Genomic DNA, 21,619 nt, shown 5'->3' with positions numbered 1-21,619 from the left:
ACTACTCCCTGATTTTGGCATAACAGAATATATCTAACATAATATTTTCTCATTTATATTCAGAAATGTAAGGTTCTCTTTCATTTTTACCATGCCTGATCATCAAGTTACCTTAAAACCCACAAATATTGTGCTAGAGAGATAACTATGAAGTTAAGAACAATGGCTTTTCTTCCAGATGTCCTAAGTTCAATTCCCAGCAATCACTTGGTGGCTTACAACCATCTGTAATGAAATCTGGTGTGCTCTTCTGTCTGTCATACAGGCAGAACACTGTGTACATAATAAATAAATCTTGAAAAAAAACCTAAAATTATTACTTCCTATATCCAACTTTTATGTCTTTGCCAATATGATATTTTAATAGCAGTTTAACATTTTGTGGGCAAAATTGAGTGATACATTGTTTCAGTATGTTCCTGTTCAAATGTCCTTAAAAATGGAGAATGTTAATCTAAATTTATATGCAGGGTCTCTCTAGTAATGATGAAAAATTTGTTTTCTCTAACAGAGTCTCTCCAGGTGTACAAACTACTCTTAAGGCCAGACCCCATGCTTGGTGTAGTGGGAACTGCAGGCTGTGTTCCTGCCGCCCCAGCTCCTGGTCGCCTAGCTAGCTTATGCCCCGAAGTAACAACACACAAACTGTATTCTTTTAAACACTGTTTGGCCCATTTTTATTCATGTGTGTAGCACCCCAAGGTACGCTTACTGGGAAGATTCTAAACTATGTCCATCTTGGGTCAGAGCTTCATCACGTCTGCCCTGGAGAGGAGAGCATGTCGTCTGTCTCTCAGAGGAGCTGCCCTGCATCTGAGCTCACTTCCTCTTCCTCCCAGAATTCTGTTCTGTTTACTCCACCCACCTATGTTCTAACCTATGAGGGCCAAGGAGTTTCTTTATTATTTAACCAATGTCCTTCCTCCATCATTTCCCCTTTTTCTGTTTAAACAAAAAAGGAAGGTTTAACTTTAACATAGCAAAATTACATATAACAAAACAGTTATCAAGTAAAAATTACAGTTACAATATTTACATCTATTTTATCTTTATCATAACTAAGGAAAACTATAACTGTCTATCTATTCTTCAACTCCACCAAAAACTCCAGAAGGATATAATACTACCTAAGTAAATAAGAAATAAGCAACTTCTAAAACTCTAGAAATGACAGAGACATCTTACTGCCTTGACAGTCACCCAAAGTTCCTCTGTACCATTGGGGCATCCATCTTCAGCCCACAGGCCCATAGTTTCTAGCAGACATTTCCATGAAGCAGGAAATTTCAAAGTCAGTTCAGTCACTATCTTCTGTGTCCTGCAGAATGTCTCACAGACTCTTTCATGAATTAGGAACCCCCGGAAATTTTGTCTCACCTTTAGGCAAGTTCAGCAGTCCTCTCTCTGTGGGTTCTTTGTGTCCAGTTTATGCAATAGTCCAGGCAAGAACAGTTTCTTGCCCAAATGGCTATCAAACTCCATAAAGTTCCTCTTTGATGCCCATCTTCTTTCTTCTTGAAGTAGATTGGTGCTGCCAGGAGCAGAGTGTCTTATTGTCATGAAAAGTCTTAAGTTATTAAAACATTAAATAGCATATTCCGTAGTCTTTGAAAGATATGAAGACTGTATATATAAAATATATCTATGTACATCTAGAAAATCTAACATGACTAGAAACTTGACTATTATAGATGATTATCCATTAACAACCTATATACATTACATTTTTACATGAACTACACAATCACAATACCTTAATCAATATCAGAAATACATATACATATAACAAGATTGACCTTAAATTTATATCAATAAACCAAGATTCATATCAATGCAAATTACTCACATCTATATCATCTCCCTCTTTAAATGTAAAAGAACATTTATAAACAATATTTGGGAACATGGGCGCAGTTTTTTCTCTCCAAACTGCTTCCTGCTGAATGGGGGCGCTGTTATTCAGGTCTTTTATGGGATAACCTGTCTGCTAGTTTCATCTCAGTTGGCAGTTGAGCGAAGCAATTTTTTAAGGGTGTTCACAGCAACGCTTCAGGAGGTCGTGGTCTATCATACCATATTGGGATCGAAGAAGCAATCCATAGAGTCTCATTCTCTGTGAAAACAAAAGAAGAATCTCTTTTCCAAAGTATCATATCCTTAGATCCAAATTCTGAAGTCAAGGTATTTTCAAAATATCTATGTTGGATTAGTTCAGTAGCATTTATAAACAAATATCTTTTAGCAGCTGTTGCTCCTTCCTCAGCATTCAATCAAACAGAGCATAATAGCATATAGTATCAAGACTCTCATTGTATTTTCCATCTCTGTGCGGCTTTGTTTTAATCTCTATTTCGTTTATTTTTACTTATATTTTATATTCTCTGTATATATTTGTCCTGGAATAACTCTGTAGACCAGGCTGTCCTTGAACTCTCAGAACTGTCTCTGCCTCCCAGGCATTGGAATTAAAGGTGTGTACTGCCACACCTTGAAGTCACAGAGGTCAATCTCCCTCTGCCTCCCAAGTGTTGGGATTAAAGGTATGTACTACCATACCCAACTACTTCCTTATTTTTGTTTTTTTTTTACTTTTAAGAACTTTAACTTTTAGCCTGCATATATTTTTAAACACACTGTAAATCATTTAAAGTTTTCTTTGTCTTTGAATCTCTCTTTACTGTATATCTCTCTTTTTCTGACCACATGAGTCTTTAATTTACCAAGCAATATCAGTAGGACGAAAGCCATGGCTTTGAAGGCTGGATCCAGCCCATTCCTTAGCTTTCCAGCCTCATAGCTGAGGTACCAGCTATAGCCACGTTTATTGCCACAACTCTAAGCATTTCAAGGTCCCTGCCAGCAAGCAAGCTGCAGCATTAGGTCCACAGACAACACTCAAGTCCTCTCTCTGTAGTCGGCCCTCCTGCCTCAAACAGTCAGAGTTTGCCCTGGCAGGATGGCCCAGAAAGCCGGTATTTTTAAAGGCCACAGCTTTTTTCCTGCTACAGCTGAAAACCGAAAAGCATGCGTTCAGCTTTTGTCAATACCATTTAAGTGTTTCGTGGCAGGACCTCTTAATGAGCTGCAGGGTTTTGCAGCTAAAGCTGAGTCAGGAAGCCTCTTTTAGATGAGAACACTTGCTTGCCTTTAGCAAGCAGAGCAGACCCAAGAAATTGCTGCAACCAAGAAAACATGTTTTACTCTATTCTTTCCCAAACTTTCTCAGGCTTTCTGTAGATTCAGTGCCCCATGTCTGGGCATCATTCTGTGGTGGGAGCTGCGGGCTGTGTTCCTGCCACCCCAGCTCCTGGTTGCCTAGCTAGCTTATGCTCCGAAATAACAACACACAAACTGTATTCTTTTAAACACTGTTTGGCCCATTTCTATTCATGTGTGTAGCACCCCAAGGTGCGCTTACTGGGAAGCTTCTTACCTACGTCCATCCTGGGTTGGAGCTTCATTGCATCTGCCCTGGAGAGGAGAGCATGGCGTCTGTCTCTCAGAGGAGCTGCCCTGCATCTGAGCTCACTTCCTCTTCCTCCCAGCATTCTGTTCTGTTTACTCCACCCACTTATGTTCTAACCTATGAGGACCAAGCAGTTTCTTTATTATTTAACCAATAACCTTCCTCCATCAGCTTGGGAGTAGATAGCTAACACAAACTGAACTGAATGTGATTTTTGAGCTATTTTCATCTCATAAGGCTTTGTCTGAGCTTCTTTTCTTCCTGCTCCTTCTCCTCCTCCTCTTCTTTTTTCTTTCTTCTTCCCCTACTCCTCTCCTTCTCTTCTTCCTCCTTCTCCTCCTTCTTCCTCTTTTCTAATAGACCTTTTGCTTGTATATCATATAAGTACTAATCTTGCGATTTTAGGGGATTTCTATATGTTCCAATGAATGTGTCTCTATGTCAATATGTGTTTCTTTTGCATTTTCTTCATGTTGCTTTTGTCTTAAACAGATTTGTTTACTTCTGTTTTATCTTATTTATCTCTTTTGACTTTTTATAGATTCCTGTTTGTTTTTTAAAAATTATTTATCTTTATTCTATACCTATTGGTGTTTAGCCTGCATGCATGTCTGTGTGATGATGGCAGATCTCCTGGAGTTGGAGTTACGGACAGTTGTGAGCTGCCATGTAGGTGTTGGGAATTGAACTCAGGTCCTCTGATAGAACAGCCAGTGTTCTTAACCACTGAGTCATTTCTCCAACCCTACCTGTTTCTTTTGATGAGAATCAGAACAAGAAAGGATGTGGATTTGGGTGGGTGGGGAGGTGATAGAGATCATTGAGATGTTGGGGGAGGTGGAATCGTTATCATGACAGATTTTATGGAAAAAAATAACAACAAAGAAAGAAATGATGGATCTTGGTGTTGGTGAAGCCTCAATGCTCTGGAATTAAAGCTGTATATTTCACTATAAATAACTAAAATGCCTATAAGTGTTATTCTTTCTTATAACTCAGGATACCTAGATTCATCTCGGAAATGACTTTGAAATTTTATGCCATGATGTAGGGGGACTTGTGGAACAAGCATTGGCCTCTAGAAAAAAGAAATATTCCTAAGAAGAATGTTTCTATGACAGCTACATATTTTGATATCAAAAATTGTGGATTTACAAATATAGAGACTCCCATCTTTCCTATTCACATTTCACCTTCAGTTAAAAGAAAAAAAATGACCATTATAAGCATTCTTAATATAGGTTTCATTCAAACTTTTAAATATAAGCATGAAATTATAAAACTACACAACTTGTGGTGTATCTAGACTTAGAAATGTAATTTGTCTTATGGATTCTTAAGCTAATTAATTATTTAGAGTAGTAGCTATGCATTTTTTAATATTATTGCTAGATATTTAGAATAAAATATAAAAATAGTGTGGTTCCCTAAGTGTGGAATATTGTCCTATGAGATCTTTACTTTTTACACCTTAATTAAGAAGGAAATGGTGTTTAATTTAAGACCTGTATCATAAATTTTGAGAATTCCATATAATGTGTTTAGATCATTCTCATCCACCTCAAACCCACCGCCTCTAATTATCTTAATGTCCTCATCTCATAGTCGGGGCCTTAGATCCAAACAAAAATTGCTTGGTTACTCCATAGCATTTGTATCACTATTATATTAGTATATCTTGCAGGAATTTCACTGTTTTAAGGTCACAGGATTTATGGTTGGGTAATATTAGTCATTAATTTTCTCCTCCTACTATAGTGTGCAAAGTAACTCTTAACACCACAAATGCTAGTGTGTATGGGTGAAGGTTCTAGTTGGGCACTCACTCAATTTCTCCATACTTGATGGCAAAAGTAAGTGTGTCTTCATCAATAGAGTATTACCATTAGAATTGGAAGGTAACTAATAACTATAGCCATAAGCTGTAATATTTAGGGGGTTCAGTAGAGCTCCATTGGTATAAGATATTTAGTTGGAACGTTGGCTCCCAAATCATATTATAGCTCCATTTAAATTCCTTGAATATATGTTTATATTTCAGGAAGCTTCTAAATTAATAGCTCTCCATAGATCAAGGAGCTCAACATAAAACTAGATAGGATGAATCTGAAAATAGAGAAAATTTGGAATAGGTTTGTTCCCATTAGCACAGGAAAGTCTATGGCACAGTAAACGATGATCATTGAGACAACTGATAGCACAGATATTGAGACCAATGATTGATCAGTGAGACACAGGAAGCTAAAAGAAAGCAAAGATCAGTATCATTTGAGCAAACCAGCAACCTACAGAATAGAATAAATCTTTGCTAATTTTACATGTTAAAGAGGATTAACAACTAGAATTACAAGGAACAACAAAGCAGAAAAAAAACAAAAAAATGAAACCAAACAAACTGAAAACCCTGATTATTAAGAAAAGAAAAAAAAAGATAATGCAATTTTAAATATACAGCATAGAACTAATCAGAAAGTTCTCCAAAGATAAACAAACATATGAGAACACTTTAAAGAAAGAAAGTAAAGATAACTTTAATAATCTCCTTCCCCCAAAACTGATCAAGCACTCATAGTCCCTCCATAACAGGAGGTCTCAGGAACTTCTTCATGATCTGTGCTACAGTGTTGACTGGCTTTATCTAGTGCAAGCAAACACAGCGTCCATGAGGATATCAATGAAGCAGCCTTGTCATGTCCGCAAAATGCTGCTTCTCACCAGGTCTCCCAATCTCTTTCTCTTAACATCTTCCTGCCCCTCTTCTGCTCTGTTCCCTCAGATTTGGAAGTGAGGGTGATACAAATGGCTCATTTATTTATAATGTTTGAAAAAAGGAAGATTTTTTTTCATATTAAATCAAATGGTGTTTTGTTTTCTTCTTTGAGGTAAAATATTAGCAAAACATTCAAAACCATGTGTTAGCATATTCTAAGCCTTTAAAACATAATCTTTTCTCAACAGAGAGAACTGTCATTACAATACCACCATCTAAAATGGATGTTACAGTCGGTGAGAGTATCGTTTTACCCTGCCAAGTGTCTCATGACCCTACTATGGAAGTTGTATTTGTTTGGTACTTTAACGGAGATGTCATAGACTTAAAGAAAGGTGTGGCTCATTTTGAAAGAATTGGAGGAGTAAGTATCTAAAAATGTTAAGTTCTTAATAAAGCATGTTAAACATGAGTCCACATAGTCCATAATCATTCTCTTTATTACAGAAACAATCACAATCTGCACAGAAAACTGCATCTGTTTTTGTTTTGCTTTATTTTATATATTTCACAAAAATACTTGTTTTCTAGATGCAATTAACAGGAATAAGAAGGAGATAAATTATAGAAAACTATAATAATCTTAATATGTCTTCTAATTTCAAAACTGTCTTATGTTTAATATCTACCCAGCTGTAAAGAAAATAGGACCTGCTGTGTGTGATTATTCATTCATCCAATTCTTTTTTTCTGTCTACAGGAGTCTGTTGGGGATTTGATGATAAGGAATATTCAATTAGGACATTCAGGAAAATATCTATGCACAGTACAAACAACACTGGAACGCTTGTCTGCTGTAGCTGATATCATTGTGAGAGGTGAGCAGAAATGATGAAAGAGGGGTTCTATTCTTTATTCATGATCATAAATGTCCATATATAAATGGCAGCTGTCTGAGGAATTAAATGTGGATAAGGGGATGAGGGAGAAACAGATAATTTCCTGGTTTGTTAATTCTAAGAGTCCATCATATGGGTTCTGTGGTTATGGGCAATAAATGCCTATGCTTAGCACAAAGTACCAATTCCTAAAATTTAGAATGGCCTACTATTTGCAACAATCAGTTACTGTCATAACAGAATAAAATGCATAGGATTTTACATTTGTCCATATTAGTTACATTTACTTGAACTACATTTGAGGGAGAATGGATATTTTTAAATCAGCTCATTGTAACATGTTATTCAATAAATATATTAGTATTGTCTACTCTATAGAGATGACCTTTCTAATTTAATGGGTCATCTTGATTACACATCTGGATAAGATAGATTTTTAGTATTTAATCTACAACCGTCAGCTTGTATTCAGTAATTTACTTTACATATATTGCAGGTAAACTAAGATACTCTAGTCCTCAATTGATATGTTTAAATATTTCCAACACAGTTGTCATAAATGATGTTTTTCAAGGTCCCCCTGGTCCTCCAGAAGATGTAAAAGTGGAACACATTTCAAGTACCACTTCCCAGCTGAGCTGGAGACCTGGTCCTGATAATAACAGTCCCATTCAAATATTTACTGTCCAGACTCGTACACCCTTCTCGGTAGGCTGGCAAGCCGTTGCTACAGGTAAGTGACTTCCGTATTTGTGATGATTGTCTAACAATGATACTCACTGGTATAATATCTTAATTTGATAACCCTAATAAACATATTTTACAATACTTAATTTTTATAATATAAATTATCAGCTATAACTCCAAACTAGAGATACCTCATATTAATAACTTAATTATATACTTGGTAGCATTTAAAAAAGCAAGAATAAATAAGAGAGTAGATAGGATGAAATAAACTCAGGGCTAAAATCAGTAAAATGGAAGTAACAAATATGCCATAGGAAAAAATCAATAAAACAAAGATTTATTCCTTGAATAAAAATCAACATTTAACCAAAATAACAAAAAGAAAGAGAAAAAAGATCAAATTTCAAAACTGAGAAGTGAAAAAGATATTCCAACAGACAATGAGGAAACTCAGAGAATCATAAGGATATACTTTGACAATCTGGAAAACCTAAAGGAAATGAATTAATTTCTTGATATATTGGTCAAAATGAAACAAACCATTTAAACAGACCCTAAACCCATAGCCAAATATAATTAGTGATTAAAAAAATATTCCAGCAACAACAGCATATACGGCCTGGTAGATTCAGTGCTGATTGCTTTAAGATGTTCAAAAAAGAACTAATGCCAATATTCCACAAGATATTCAAGAAAACAGAAATTGAAAGAATATTTCCAAATGCTTCTTATGAAGGCATTATTAAATTAATGCCCAAACTATATGGCAATACAACAAAATAAAAAAATCAAACAAAAAGAAATAATAGCTCAACATTTCTTATTAACATAGATGCAAAAATTATCAATAAAATGCTTGAAACATAATATAAGGACAAACTAAAAAAGATTACCCACTGTGATTCAGAGTTTCATCCAAGAGATGCAGGGATGTACAAATCAGCAAAATAATTTATTACATAAAAATTCTACATGACAGAAACTACATGGTCATTTCCTTAGCTACCAAGAAGACGTGAAAAAATCCAACACCCTTTAATGTTAAAAATCTTGGAGAGGCTTGGGGTATGAAATACATCAATATAATAAAGATAATTTACAGCAAGCCAGTAGCCAGTACTATTCCAAATGATGAGCAACTCACAGGTTTTCCGTTAAGATTAAGAACATGACAAGAATATTCTTTCTTTCTATAGCCATTCAATACAGTGATAAGGCAACTGAAGGGGATCAGGGGGATACAAATAGGAAAGGGAGAAGTCAAAGAATGCAAGTTTCTGCAGATGCTATAATATTATTCATCAAACTCCAGGAGGACATTCCTATAGCTAATAAATGCTTTCAACAAAGTAGCTAGACACAAAATTAGCAGATAAAAATCAGTAGCCTTCCTATATTCAAATGACAGTCTAGAAAGAAATGATGGATACATCACCTTTCATAAGAGCCTCCAAAGTTAAAATACTTTCTAATAACTCTAACTAAACAACTGAAACAGTTTTATAATAAAAACTATAAGACTTTGAACAAAAAATGTTGAAGAAGTCTTCAGAGGATGGAAAGACTGCCCTCCCATTCTTATTGATCAGTATAATTAATATGAAAATGACCCAGTCTACCAAAAGCAACCAACAGAATCAATCCAATGTTCATCAAACTTCCTAAATAATCCTTCACAGAAATTAAAAAAATAATAATTTTCAGCACCATATGTATACAAATGCAAAAATTAAGGATAATTTTATGCTCTTGACTAGTGCATATTCATGACCTTAAGTACTCAGATCAGACTTTTGTTTGTTTGCTTCAGTCCCTGAAATTCTCAATGGACAGACATTTAATGCAACAGTAGTTGGTTTGAGTCCTTGGGTGGAATATGAATTTCGTGTCGTTGCTGGGAACAACATTGGAATTGGAGAGCCAAGCAAGCCATCAGAATTGCTGAGAACCAAAGCGTCAGGTAATAAAGAAATCAGTGTTTACTCCTTTCTGTCAGAGTTCTTAAAGAAGGTATTTTATGGGTCCTTTACTATTGCAAGAACAAAATTAGTGTTGATGAATTAGGGTTTCCAGTCTTCACATTTGTATTGGACCAAATCCAGGTGAATCCCACTCATCTCTTTCTCACAGTTCGAGCTTTAACTTGAGTTGGATAATGGAAACAGATGTGTTAAAATAAGAGCTTTACAGAAGCATCATTCATAATATATTTCCTACCCATTCTTCAGTAGGAACTCTATAATTGTGTTAGGGTTTGTTCATTAGTAGGTGGTAGTAAATAATTAATATAGCATCTACTCGACTCAACCAATTCTCGTTTTTATCTGTTTTTCAACTCTGATCTAGTTATAACAATATAAATTCTTCTTCGTGAAAATAAGGTAATGTCTAAACTACTGAAAAAATGCTAATTTAGTACTGGCTAGTTCATTGAACAGCAGAATCCAAGTGAAACCTTACTCCAAATCAAGTCTTTGTACATTTTTATAACATACCCTCGTTTCACCTCAGCCTTTAATTCCCCGATAGCATACTTAGTCTTTTGTCATCTAAAGCTCATATAATTCATTTTTTCCACCAAGTAAATATAAAACACCTTTGATCTTGCTGTCCTAGTTTAAAAAACATGGGTTAAGTTATTTCCATAAAGGATGAACAATTATCAAAATTATCAGATACTAATAATTTCATTTGAAAGGAAAGGTTTTTGTTTTCTTTTCTTTTGTTTTGTTTTTGTAATTCTAGGAATGGAATTCAGAGGCCTGCCCATGCCAGACAAGTGCCCTAAAAAGCAAGGCACATCCCACACCCGACACCATTCTTTTGCTTTAGAATAGATTATCAAAATAAATATATTTGATAATACTAACACTGAATTAAATCACGTTGAAATGTGAAAGTGAATGGGAGGTTCCTTTATTTTATGGAGGATGGACTGAGAGCAGGACCTATAAAACACCTCTTTGTTTCTATTATTCTGTATTTGAACCCTTAACGATGGATTTCCCCACCCAGAATTGTCCAAATAGCACTTTACTCTCCACCCACATGAGCAGTGACTTCAGTTCCACCTTGGACCCTAAGATTCAGGTGCATCCTTCTGATTCTGGACACTAGCTTTATTTTCTAGGATTTTTTCCAGCCACTGTTTCACTTGTTTTGGCAAGGTTGACTAAAATTGTGGTTAATGAAGTAACATTTGCATGCGTAATGACCATTGTTACTCTCTTGAACAATAAGACTTGGAGATTTTCACACTGATATTCTATAAAGGTATACTCTATCATACTAAAGTATGAAAAAGGCCACACCCTCTTTCTGGTAATTAAAGAACAACTTTTTTCAATATGGTTTTAATATTAAGGCTAGTACATGTTAAACTGAATAAAGAAAGTAGGGGATGAAGATATGGCTCAGAAGTTAAGAGTTCTTTGCTTCCTGCTTTTTCAGAGGACCTGGCTTGTGTTTATAGCATCCAGACTGAATGACTCACAGTTCCCTGTACTTCCAGCTCTAGCACCCCTGTCTGATTTCCACAAGCACCTGCAAATGCATGGTGTATGTTTACACAAATACAAAATACATAAATTATATAAATAATCTTTAAAAGAAAGTGTTTTTCTGCTTCTCATTACATTGGAAAATAGAAAAAAAACAATTTAGCTTGATGTGACAATATTACTTAGATAACTAACTATGGAAAGGTCTTGAATATATATGAAGCTGTCAAGTACTATATATTGAGTAACTCTTGTAGACATTACCCTGATCATACCATTTTTGACAAAATGAATGATAATACTTAGACATTACAGCTTATGTAAAGATGAACTTTATGAAAAGAATAAGCAAACAAAGTGAAGGGTAAACTGAACCTTAAAATGTATGTTGGAAAATGCTATCTTAAGAAGGAGCATCAAATTATCAATTATCATGCCATTAATTGCTGATATTGCTGATGGAGCTAATACATCTGCATAAAAGAATGAAGTAAAGAACCTATAATTCTTTAGTCACAATTTATTCACAATAGTCTGAAAAAAAAACTGACATAAGTAGTTGAGTTCTCCCCAAAACACACACTCACTCACACACACACACACACACACACACACACATTTTTATCTCTGACTATAATCCCCAACCATACCCAGTGATCTTATTCCCAACTTCTGAACCTTGGACAAAAATGGTGCCATGTAAATAATTTTACACAGTTCGACATGCTGCATACATAGCATCTTTATCCAATATTAGATTTAGTTTGCTTTGTATTATGTCAACAGAAGGAATATTTTTAATCCCTCTACGCATGTGTTAAAATCTGTATTCTGACTATGTACTCTCTTTGAGATATATGCTAGGTCTTTTAATGTTTGCAATTTACCATGAGCCATGTTTACCACTGCAGTCCTCATAGACTTAGAATTGAAAAACATATTCATATTATTGTATCAGTATTATCAGGTGCCTTTGTCTTAGATCTGAAGATTAAGCTGAAGTCACAGCCCCTCAGTGACTTTCTGTACAAGAGAAAACTCTGATTTTACAAGGGAAAAGTTAAAAATTACTCTTATTCTCTCCAGAGTAATTTGAGCACAAGAATTTAATTTTAAATGTTAAAACATCCTGATGGTTAAGAAAGGAAAAACATCCAGCTTGTTTATTGACAAAAAATAATTAATTAATGTACTGCCTGAGTAACTTGTTTACAGCACAACTGTATAATTAGGCACTAAATCAGCAGTGTCACCGTTACCATCTGAATGCAACATCATTTTGCCAATTAGTAGATGATGCATAATAATGTCAAACACACGATGTTGCTTGATTTTTAATTAATTTTGGAGCCAAGGTGCCCATGTATCAAACAAAACTGTGTCCCCTCTCTTGGAAATTTGGATATGTGTAAACATCATTTATGTTCATTAAAAATTCAACACTCTCTCAGTCTGCCAGGGTGAGAGCTTTGAAAGGTGAAACCCTCCCAAACAGAACTCTTCATGATGAAGTTATTTCTTTCATCCTTACTATCCACATTTCTCTTGATTGTCTGCAGTCCCCATTGTGGCACCAGCAAATATCAATGGAGGCGGTGGAAGCAGATCGGAGCTTGTCATTACGTGGGAGGTAATTTTCTGTCCGACTACGTTATTTTTGAATGAGAAACATTTAGCTAGCCAGGGAGAATACTGAAAAACAACAAAGCTTAATTTGATTGTTACAGAGTATCCTCTGTATAAAAATTTAGGGCAAAAATGTACATCACCCTAACGATAAATGATTTAAGAATGGTATTAGGTCATTTTTATTTCTACTAAAGTAAGAGAATGTGGCTAACTCAGCACAAATTGTTTCACATATTAGAAAACGATAGCAGTACCTACTGAGCAGTGGTCAGTAGTCTTGTAATTATAACTGGTAGGTTGGGTATTATTTTATTGATTAGTTATAAAATTCTTTTATTGGGGATATTGCAGACTTAGTAGAGCACAGGCAAAAATTGATTATCGTTTGAACAGTACCCTTTACAACATCAACTGTTCTTTCCCAGCATCTAGAAGAAATGTTAGTAAGTAGCATCAAATAGCTTTTCTGGTCATTTTGTTTCATTTTTCTTTTATAGATAACAAATTTTATTATTATTAGGCATCATAAACTTCAAAGCAGGTGTGTCTAGTCTTTTGACATTGCAACCTGGTCTTGCTACTTTCAAGTTGTCAATATTTTAAAAATTCCTCCTAACCTTTTAAGTAAATTCTTTTTTTTTTTTTTTTTTTGTTGGGCACCATTCATTCATTCATCCATTCATTCATGCCTTTACCCAGTCACATGCAGCCTACAGAGGAAAGGTTGGGCCTGACTGCTTCAGTTTCAGCCAGTCTATATTTCCTCATTTGTAACTCCATACTTGCTTAGCTAGGAATTCTATAGTATGTAGGGGATTTGACAAACACAATGTTCAGTAGTTAATAACCAAGGTATTAGGTGTTGGCAGGTATGGGAAAGCCAAGTAAAGACCAGATTGCTGTCAAACAGCCTATGATACATTAAACAGAGTCCTATAACAATTATTTGATCCAGAATGTCACTAATGGCAAGGTTAAGGAATTCGGCAACAGATAGAAAAAGAAAAGAGAATGAGCAAGCCATTGTTAGACAATGTTAATCATTCATCCTGACAATATGGGGGTAGACTAGGGAGTAAATGTTGCTCCTCTAGCTTATAAATAACAGTGAGAGACCTACTGTAGATGCCCTAGAATTGATCCTTGCTTCTACGTCACTTATTTCATGTGGTTATTATGGAACACAATGCTTAGATTATAGGGTGCCCTCCATTAATACTCTTTGGTAGGATCTGTGAACTAAGAGCATAGAATATTCCAGGCCTAAGGGAGAGGGGAGACATATTTGTGCAGAACTGCAGGGTTTTGTGGGCCACCAAGAGAGACTCATGCCCCTCCAAAAAAGGTTATGATATAGGGTACAGAGCTGTCATTTAAGGGGAACAGATATAAAACATGGATTAGGTGGGCTGGTGCGGGAGAATTGTCTATATTCTGTCAATCATATTTTGAAATAAGTGCTGCTTGGCCAGGCAGGAAGTACAGGTGGGTCAACCAGACAGGAAGTAGAGGAGGGGGATGAGAACAGGAGAATTCTAGGAAGAAGGAAGCCCATTCCTCCCATTCCTGCCCAGACTACCAAGAAGCAAGTTGTAACCTACCCAGCTGTGAAAGGTACCGAGCCATGTGACTAACATAAATAAGAACAATGGGTTAATATAAGCTACAAGAGCTAATAAGAAGACTGAGATAATGGGCCAATCAGTTTTATAACTTATGGAGAACTCTTTGTGATTTTCTTGGGGCTTGCTAGCTGTGGGGAACTGGGCAGGGCAGAAACCCCAATGAGCAGGCCTCTCATGTTATAGTGGGCACTGGCTGCAAGAGCTCCTTCTGCTCCTTCAACCAATAGCCTTTAAGATACCAACCCACTTGGGTGTGGTCTCATTTGCTTTAAAAAGTCAGAATATATATATATATATATATATATATATATATATATATATATATAATGTTTTTCGAGACAGGGTTTCTCTGTAGCTTTGGAGTCTGTCCTGCCTCTGCCTCCTTCAGCAAATCCTACTGGAAAAACAGGCCTCTTTATAAAGCAAAAGAAACCAGATCCAAGTGGGCTGATATCTTAAAGGCTATTGGTTGAAGGAGCGGAAGGAGCTCCCACAGCAGGTACTGAACATTTGAACATACGATTCTTACTCCATACTCTTCCATGTTGTCCTAACTCATACCGAACAAGTTTTCCCACAGATGCTTTAAGTAGTCAGTCAAACATTATTTTTGGCCATTCGATTTGATGTTTCAAGTGAGTTTAGCTAAAATATTGCTTTTGGTTTTGATGGTGAATATAAAATTTAGATGTCTATATTCATCAGATGCTGTATAAGAATCTTTCTTCCAGTAGATGTGAGTTTTACAGATTTCTTCCCATATTTTTTCTTCTCCTCCAAGATCAGAAATGCTTTGTTTCTTCTATGATTGTCTTTATGTACTCTATATGTGTTTTGTGGGTGATGGTATATTTTGTAATTTTATGAATTAAAATCACTACATTGAAAAATTTGGCACCATATCTATGATATTAGAAGTAAATCAGGTACAAACAAACACAAAGTAAATAGTATTATTCATCTTTATTTTGTGGTGTCTACTAGTTGAGGTGTAAAGTTGTGTGTCATATCCAATATGGCCATAAACAGGGATATAGGAAAAGCATGATGATAAAGGCCTATGACTAAGGTTGGCAAGCCTATGCATGATGAAAATATTGAACATTGTAGATAATTTTGTCTCCTTTATAAAGTTTCACTCTATTATTATAATACCAAGGTGTGTGTGTATAAACATATGTACATTTATATGTATTATATGTATATATAAAACATATGTACATATATGTTTATATATGTACACAAAAATGAAGATGTATGGCTATGTTTCTTAAATCTTTATTTTCTATAACTTGAGAATTTCATGCATACTTACATTATTTCCACTGTTACCTCCTTTCCCTCTTACTTGTCCTATGTGATGCTCACTCTCTGAATTGCATGACACCTTCATTCAGTATATGGTACTCTGTTACCTAAATTCTTATTTTCAAAACTAGCCTGCAATCTATGTATGAATAGGCAAGGAGTTGTCCTCTGCTTATAGAACTAAACATTGCAATTATATCTGAAAATAAAGAAGCCTCAAAATAAATCCAATGCAAGTTGCTGAATTCTTACAAACCTCTTCCTAACCTTTCCAAATTAAGTAGCTAATTCGAGTCTTCCTAAACACAAAATAAAAAGTATTACTCTTGTTCCATCTCACCTGCTGTGGTTTTCTCATCTTTTCACTCTGTTTGTTAGACTGTTCCATAGTCATCTCGATTAATGGGGTTTTATTTTAAATCTGGAAAGTCAAGAGGATTTGAAAAGTGTCTGCATTTGAGTATGTGGTCAATGGAGTAAGTGGAACGTTGTCCATCACTGTAGACCAGGGGAGTTCTTGTCCATGCTCAGGTTTCTTGTAGTCAAGAACCAACACTCCCAGTTTCTTGTGTGCTGTAGGAAGTCCTACAGCCATTAGTTACCCACTCACTAGGATGTGGCCTCTTATACTATTTATGTTGATGTAGCACATGTGTCTGTCTCTTTTCCAGCTGTAGTATTCAGTTTCTGATCTCCATTACAGCAGAGGATTCTGATTTTTGAGTCCACCCCAAAATAAATGTCTATTTCTCAATTCTGAGCTAGTGTGAGATTTCTTTTAAGTGTCCTTCTTCATCTGGCACTCAACGTGGGGCATACAGCTTTACATACACATTTCCTTTGCTTGAAGTTTTGCACCTGGATGATAGTAAAATTCTATTTCCTTCATACTTACTGTAGAACATTTTAAAGATATTTATTACATTCATTTATTTTCCTCATGTGGGTTGTGTGTGCTCATATGCATGCATGTGTCCATTTGAAGGTCAGAAGACAGCCTTCAGGTGTATTTTTCTCCTCCCACCATATAAATCCAGAAATAGACTCCAGGTCATCTAAATGAGCTACAAGCACCTTTACCTGATGAGCAAACTCTCTTGCCAGAGAGCTTAAAACACATAACAATTGTCTCTAACACCTCAATGTTCTCTCTTTCTCATATTTTCTACTTATTGCCTAGACTGGTTTTACTTCATTACCTTCCAGACCCCAGGCTTCATATTGAAACCTTGTAAGAAGAATCATTTGAGTTTATTAGTTGCTATAGAGCATAAGAGTCTATAGCAGAACTTATCACAGAATCTAGGGTATATGGTGTAAGATTCTTTTGGTTCTGGAGTATATAACTGGAGGATTTGGTGCAAGCAGCAAGCCAAATGGATTCAATAAGTAGATATGTGACCACGAAAACCACTGGGATTGTACTGGGTCACATACACATTACAAAAAATTAACAAAATAATCAAACAGAAGTATTTTTCCTATAGAAAAGCAGTAAATTCCATTGATTCATAGATAAGATGTAGCTATAATCAGGTGAGATGTTTGTTCAGATATAAGCAGAATTTCATTTTTTCTTGCTGAGTTCATATAACTACAGTTTTCATCTATACAATGTTCTGAAAGAACACATACCTACTTTTGTTTAGTGAGAAGAAATATTAAAGGTGCTCAGTGAAATTTTATTTTTTTTGAAAATTCATGATGTGTATATATTTTGTAAAGACAAATACACAGTGATTATGTTTGTGAGGCATATGCTTTAATAGACTGAATGTTTCCTTATACCTTTGAATAAAATACTCTATTTCCTACAGTGTATGTTATTAAAAGTGAGTATATTACATTCATCTTAGAATTTCTCAAAATATTGAAAATAAAGTATATTTAGCATGCGATAAATAGTTAATAAGTTAATTTGGTGTTGAGCTTAAAAATTCATGTAAGATTATGTTATAGCTTATATCATTAAAGCTTTTAGTGTTCTAGTGTATTTTATCATTACAATTTATTAATGTACCTATGGGAGAGATAAAATATGTCATACATTATTTATATTTCTTTTTGAAAAGTTTAGCTCTCTCTATAAGTTCCTTGCATTAGAGTCATTTTTTAAATGATGCTCTGAATAAAAGTATCTGTAATTCTTCATTAAATATTATAATTATCTAAAACTGCTTTATAGAAGAATCCATTATGTGATCAACAAATATAATAATAGTGCACAAGATTTCTTTAGGATGACTCAATGGTTGATTCCATTCTGCCCAAGTCCATTCCAGAAGAACTTCAGAATGGAGAGGGATTTGGATACATTGTCATGTTCCGGCCAGTGGGCTCAACAACCTGGATGAAAGAAAGGGTAGCTCTTGTTGAATCATCAAGGTTCATTTACAGAAATGAGAGCATCATGCCCCTGTCTCCCTTTGAAGTGAAAGTAGGAGTGTACAACAATGAAGGAGAAGGATCCCTGAGTACTGTGTCCATTGTCTACTCTGGGGAAGATGGTAAGCTGCCTTTAATGCTGGGATGATTTATTTTGTTCCCATGAACAATTCTCTTATTTTGGTTTTGTTTTCCTTGAGGTTCTCTATTAAATATAGTGATGTCTTTTCCTTTGATGGTAGAACCTCAGCTGGCCCCAAGAGGAACTTCTGTGCAGAGTTTTTCTGCTTCTGAAATGGAGGTTTCCTGGAATGCTATTGCTTGGAATAGAAATACTGGAAGAGTGCTGGGCTATGAGGTAATCCACATTGACTTTATTCTTCATATGATGCAGAGGCTCATGACACAATAGCTTTTACACAGATGTTTATTAAGACGCCCCTTTTCCTGTTATGTAACAGTACATCTGTTGTTACTCTGCTTTATAGCAATGTGTCCAAACAGCTACAAGAATACTTTAAAAGAAGAATGTGGAAAATAGGGGTTAGGGGATGCTGGAGGGAGATGCTCTTTTTTGCCTCTACTTGCAAAGATACACATGGTCATATAAGCAAATGCACATACTTTTACACAGCTGTATACATATACAAAAATATTTTTAATAAATAAAAGCATTATTAATTTACTTTGGCTAACAGTTACAGAGCTTCAGAATATAATTGGCTTATTGATTTGGGGGCCACAGTGAGGACATGCTACCTCTGAGAATACCAGGAAGGGGAAAATGCTTGTCATGGCACCCAGAAAATGATAAGTACAGGTACAGTGTCACCCTATCTCTTTCAAGGATGTGACATTAATGATCTGTCTCTCTTTAGAAGGCATCACTTCTTTAAGATTCCTCTACCTCCCCATAATTTCATTGGCCTGTGGCTCTTTCAATACACAGTGCTTTGGTGTAGCATTGAAGATTCAAGCTTCAATGTTTTAACTCAAGACAGAGATAAGGAGATGGGAATATTTCCTAGTGGTCTTAAGCTAACAAATTTACCATTATAAAATATCTGTTTTAATCAGTACATAGTTGCAATTAATTAACATGAGTGACCTACAACATTGCGAGTATACATCAAAAATAATGGTTGAAAATCAGTTGAGAGGACAGAGCTCATGGGAATTTTTTTTTAACACGATAACTTTTCTTTAGATTATCATGAAACTGCATTATCTAATTATTCAAACTATAGTCACTCTATTCTTAAAGAGTGGAAAAGTTCAACTGTTGTAGATCTTAAACCATAGAATTTTACTGACTCTAAGATATATAATTATCAAGGTCAAGGGATCAAAGTGACAAAGGGAAAAACAATTCAGATTTCTTCCAATTAAAGTCTACAGAATGAAGTAAAATACATTTGTAAGAACATCATTAATCACTTATTGTTCTTTATTTTGCAATTCCAGTGTGTCAGGGCATTGATATTTTATAGAACAATGCCTTTTTAAAAAAAAATGATCTTTATTTTTTTCCTTTTTCTTCCCCCCCCTTTCCCATAATCCCTCTGAGAAAAACAAAATCTTATCCTCCAAAGGCAAGTGTTTTTGAAAATATCTAGAATATCAAACATCATCCCCCCAAGCCCTGCTATTTATCTAAATTCTATGCTCCTCACTGACCAACATTGGTTTTCTTCCAAAGATCAACTATTTTCATTTCCCCCTCTTTGGAATTCATCCTATGCTTTCTTTACACATAGAAATTCCAACTTGGGGGCTTAAGAGCTCTTACAGAACTTTGTATTCTGTTGTCTTGCTTCAGTGTGTCTGAAACAATGTTGTTGCATAGCAAGTGACTATAGTGAATTTAGTTATTAATTGTTCTGAGACTCTAAGAACTCTGAAAGAAATGGTAATACCAAAATATCAGAACTGAGAAGTTGATTGATGGCAATGAATTTGTTTTCGTCTGAATTATTATGCCTTTTGTTAAAGCTGATAACCTTCTGGTATTTCCTTAATTATTTTAGTGGCCTAAAAATATTTAGGTTCTCTTCTTTCACAGTAAATATTTCTGTGTTAGTTTCCATAAATATTAAATATTTTTCTGTGTTTGGGTTCATTTTAATTAAACACATGTTTTATCATTTATACTTGTGTCATCTTACAATACTCCAGGAGTTGTTATATTTTCAGAAAACAGTAACTTGTTTACCATTATTTGCCACTTAGGTCTTATATTGGACAGACAACTCCAAAGAATCTATGATTGGAAAAAGTAGAGTCAGTGGAAATGTCACAACCAAGAACATTACAGGCCTAAGAGCTAATACAATTTACTTTGCCTCTGTGAGAGCCTACAACACTGCCGGGACAGGACCCTCAAGTCCCCCAGTCAATGTCACAACTAAAAAGTCCCGTAAGTATATATATATATCCTAATCAAGGTTTTGTCACTAATCTGTAAATGGTTACATTTTATGTGCTCTGTATTCATTTCATCCTTCCTACCAGATGGTTTTACTGCTGAGTCTGTTTGGTGGCTTTGTTTGTTTTACACTATGTGACAATAACTAAAATAAGTTACCTGGCTATTTTTAGAATTCTAAAAAGAAAGGAGTTTGATTATATCTATGATAGAAAAGAATAGTTCTTAAGACTAGGATCTTCATTGCTTCCTACAAAATGTGCTAAAATACTGACCTCTCATAGAAGACAAGTTGGTCACTTATTCTTCACGGTTTTAATCATCTCGTCTGCATAAGGACAAAAGCAAAACTATTTGTATTCTCATATAATTTAGTCAAGGTCAAAAAGATAGTTAATAATAAAGATCTAATTCCAATTTTAGTAAATTCTGAGTTTTATAAAAACTATAAGTTAAAAACAGTCATTGCCAAGTGATGATCTACTTATCACTATAGCTGTGGTTCTGCAAAGTATTTCAAAGAAGTCTTTATTTTTAAAGCTAATAAGTTGTTTGCCATAAAATAATTGCTTCTGCTCCAGTATGCAACCTCAGTCATCACATATAATTGTCTACATATAGTGATACCTTGCCTCACTGCTCTCTCTTTTTCCTTGAGAGAGGAATGTATGTAGCTACTTTACTAGCTCAAATAATATCAAGTGTTACTAAAAATATATGTGTAGAGTAGTGAAAAGACCCAAAGATACATATTGCATTAATATGAGAAGGTGAGAGATATTTCACTCTAGGTACTGAACCAGGACTCAGTCCAAATCTTATATATACAAACTCTTTGCTCCTTGCCCTAACTTTTTCCTCTTCAAAGTCTGAAGTTTATAGTGGTGCCCAACGTTGAACTTTCTGATCACTATGTGTTCTTTCTTCTATAGATACTCTGATTAAATATATTTATGGAGATTGCTTTTCTTTTTTCTTAAAA

General features: G+C 35.0%; 1 protein-coding gene across 3 annotated transcripts in view; it reads left to right on the top strand.

Moving 5' to 3' along the window:
* The window catches only part of LOC130873039 (contactin-6), a 370,643-nt gene that overhangs the window by 333,711 nt on the left and 15,313 nt on the right, over positions 1 to 21,619 (top strand). For all 3 annotated transcript variants that reach the window (XM_057767572.1, XM_057767557.1, XM_057767564.1), the window contains 8 exons: positions 6,425 to 6,600; positions 6,937 to 7,054; positions 7,650 to 7,808; positions 9,576 to 9,725; positions 12,825 to 12,895; positions 18,100 to 18,334; positions 18,455 to 18,570; positions 20,442 to 20,628. In XM_057767572.1, the coding sequence (XP_057623555.1) occupies positions 6,425 to 6,600; positions 6,937 to 7,054; positions 7,650 to 7,808; positions 9,576 to 9,725; positions 12,825 to 12,895; positions 18,100 to 18,334; positions 18,455 to 18,570; positions 20,442 to 20,628 (1,212 nt within the window). The remainder of the gene's footprint in view (positions 1 to 6,424; positions 6,601 to 6,936; positions 7,055 to 7,649; positions 7,809 to 9,575; positions 9,726 to 12,824; positions 12,896 to 18,099; positions 18,335 to 18,454; positions 18,571 to 20,441; positions 20,629 to 21,619) is intronic.

Source organism: Chionomys nivalis, chromosome 1 (genome assembly GCF_950005125.1).
Source record: "Chionomys nivalis chromosome 1, mChiNiv1.1, whole genome shotgun sequence".
Lineage (NCBI taxonomy): Eukaryota > Metazoa > Chordata > Mammalia > Rodentia > Cricetidae > Chionomys > Chionomys nivalis.
This window is presented reverse-complemented; position numbering and strand designations above follow the sequence as displayed.